This window comes from Penaeus vannamei, chromosome 34, assembly GCF_042767895.1.
Source record: "Penaeus vannamei isolate JL-2024 chromosome 34, ASM4276789v1, whole genome shotgun sequence".
In the NCBI taxonomy this organism is placed as follows: domain Eukaryota; kingdom Metazoa; phylum Arthropoda; class Malacostraca; order Decapoda; family Penaeidae; genus Penaeus; species Penaeus vannamei.
The window spans coordinates 14,873,174-14,876,148 of NC_091582.1; the positions used below are offsets into that span (position 1 = coordinate 14,873,174).

Below are 2,975 nucleotides of genomic sequence, written 5' to 3' on the forward strand. Positions count from 1 at the left end.
TTTTAGAAAAGAAAGAGAACCATAACTTAATCTATTATCTCTCCCCCCTCATCCCCCTATCCATACTCCCTCCCTCCTTTACCCCCCCCCCCCGCTTTCCCATTCTCTTCTCACTCCTCTTCTCTTTCTTCTCTCTCTCTCTTTCCCTTTCTTTCTACTTCATCCCTCCCTCCCTCTCCCTTCCCTCCCCTCTCCTTCCTCCCTTCCCTCCCTCACCCTCTCCCCACCCTCCCACCCTCTCCCCTTCCCTCCCACCCTCTCCTCCCACCCTCCTCCCACCCCTTCCTCTCCTTCCATCCCTCCCTCCTTCCCTCTCCCACGCCCCTCCCTCCCTCTCCCTCCATCCCCCGTCCCACTCCCCCTCCATCCCTCTCCCTCCCTCTCCCTCCCACCCTCTCTATTTTTCACCCGACTCCCTCGATCAAGAAGTTCCAAGTTCTGATTAGATTCTGATGAACTGACTTGATGAATTGACCTTTGATGAAATGGAGATGATGATTGCTCTTTCCTGAAGCCTCGGACGGGCGGGATCTGAAGCCCCGAAGCCCCGGTGAAGCCCTGGTGAAGCCCTGGTCGAGAGAAGTAGCCGAGGCGTAAAAGTTAAAAGGAGAGAGAAAGAGAGAAAGAGAGAGAGAGAAAAAAAGAGGTGGGGGTGGGTGGAAGAATAGGGGTTGTAGAGGGAGGAATAAAAATCTGTGAGAGGGAGAGAGGGAGAGAGGGAGTGAGTGAATGAGAGGGAGGGAGGCAGAAAGAGAGAAAGAGAGAGAGAGGGAGTGAGTGAGTGAATGAGAGAAGGGAAGGAGGAGAGAAAGAGAAAGAGAGAGAGAGGAGTGAGTGAATGAGAGGAGGAGGGAGGGAGAGAGAAAGAGAGAGAGGAGAGAGAGAGAGGGAGAGGGGTGAGAGACAGAGAGAGAGAGAGAGAGAGAGAGAGAGAGAGAGAGAGAGAGAGAGAGAGAGAGAGAGAGAGAGAGAGAGAGAGAGAGAGAGAGAGAGAGAGAGAGAGAGAGAGAGAGAGAGAGAGAGAGAGAGAGAGAGAATAGAGAGAAATAGAGAGAGTGAGAGAGAGAGAGAAAGAAAGAAAAAGAGAGAGAAAGAGAGAGAGAGAGAAAGGGGGAAGTAAAAGAAAGGAGTGGTAGAAGAAGAAATAATATCTTCAACACCTTTTAGTTCGTTATTACTACTACTATTATTATCATTATCATCACTATCATTATCATTATTGTCATCATCCTTATCATCAGAATTACTGTTATTATCATTATCATTATTATTATTATTATTATTATTATTATTATTATTATTATTATTATTATTATTATTATTATTATTATTATTATTATTATTATTATTATCATTATTATCATCATCATCATTATTATCATTATTACTATTATTATCATTACGAAGATAAGATGACAGGAAAAAAACTTTTCTTTCCCCTCAATTTCTTAAGAATTTCAAGAGGAAAACAGAAGGGGGGGGGGGTAAAGTTTGAGAAGAAATCTAACGAAGGAAAAACAAAAACAAAAAGGATAAGAATAACACAAACACACACAAAAAAAAAAAACATCTGACTGACTTTACTCACTTCAAAAATATTGATGATGATGATGAGAATAATAAAAACACATAATAATAATAACACAATAATAATAATAATAATAATAACAATAATAATAATAATAATAACAAATAATAACACAAACACACACAAAAAAATCATCTGACTGACTTTACTCACTTCAAAAATATTGATGATGATGATAATAATAATAAGAACGCAATTATTTGACTCATTCACTCATTCGTTTTGCAAATTCATTCATTCATCATTCACTCACTCATCTTTTTCATTTGACTCATAAATTTACTCACTCATTCCCTCATTCATACAACTCACACTCTTCCCGTTCTCATTTACTCAACCACTCACTCAACTTACACTCACTCATTCTCTGACTCACTCACTTTCTCACTCACTCAAAATCTCACTCATTCCATCACTCACTCACTCACATTCCGTCAATCATTTACTCATTCAGCGGGACTCATAAACAACCCTTTAATCTATCAGTAAGTCAGGGAGTGAGTAAGAATGAGTAAAGATCCCCCCCCCCTCTCAGAGTGAGTAAGTCGTCCCAAAAGCTCCCAAAAGAATGAGTAAAGTTAGGCCACACCCCCCCCCCCCAACACCCCTTCCTCAAACAAACAAACAAACAAACAAACACACGTACAAACCAATACGTACCCACAGTAGCACAGATGCATGAATGAACACACACGCACACACTCGAGAACGCTGAACACCCATGACGTATTCAAGCCTTCGACACTTCTCTGGCACCCGTTGGCACCCTCTACTCCCCCCCGCCCCTGTACTCCCTGGAACCATCTGGCACCCTCCTGTACTTCCTGGCACCCTCCTGTACTCCCTGAAACATTCCTACGCTCCCTGGCACCCTCCTGTACTCCCTGGCACCCTCCTGTACTCCCTGGCACCCTCCTGTACTCCCTGGCACCCTCCTGTACTCCCTGGCACCCTCCTGTACTCCCTGGCACCCTCCTGTACTCCCTGGCACCCTCCTGTACTCCCTGGCACCCTCCTGTACTCCCTGGCACCCTCCTGTACTCCCTGGCACCCTCCTGTACTCCCTGGCACCCTCCTGTACTCCCTGGCACCCTCCTGTACTCCCTGGCACCCTCCTGTACTCCCTGGCAACCCTCCTGTACTCCCTGGCACCCTCCTGTACTCCCTGGCACCCTCCTGTACTCCCTGGCACCCTCCTGTACTCCCTGGCACCCTCCTGTACTCCCTGGCACCCTCCTGTACTCCCTGGCACCCTCCTGTACTCCCTGGCACCCTCCTGTACTCCCTGGCACCCTCCTGTACTCCCTGGCACCCTCCTGTACTCCCTGAAACCTTCCTACGCTCCATGGCACCCCCCTGGCACCCTCTGGCACCCTCCTGTACTCCC

General features: G+C 46.4%; 1 protein-coding gene across 1 annotated transcript in view; it reads left to right on the forward strand.

Moving 5' to 3' along the window:
* The first annotated feature begins 2,309 nt into the window (after nucleotides 1–2,309).
* LOC138859241 (YLP motif-containing protein 1-like) overlaps nucleotides 2,310–2,975 on the forward strand; it is a 669-nt gene continuing 3 nt past the window's right edge. Inside the window, exon 1 of the mRNA XM_070113456.1 lies at nucleotides 2,310–2,975. This exon is cut by the window's right edge and continues 3 nt beyond it. Coding sequence (XP_069969557.1) covers nucleotides 2,310–2,975 — 666 coding nt within the window.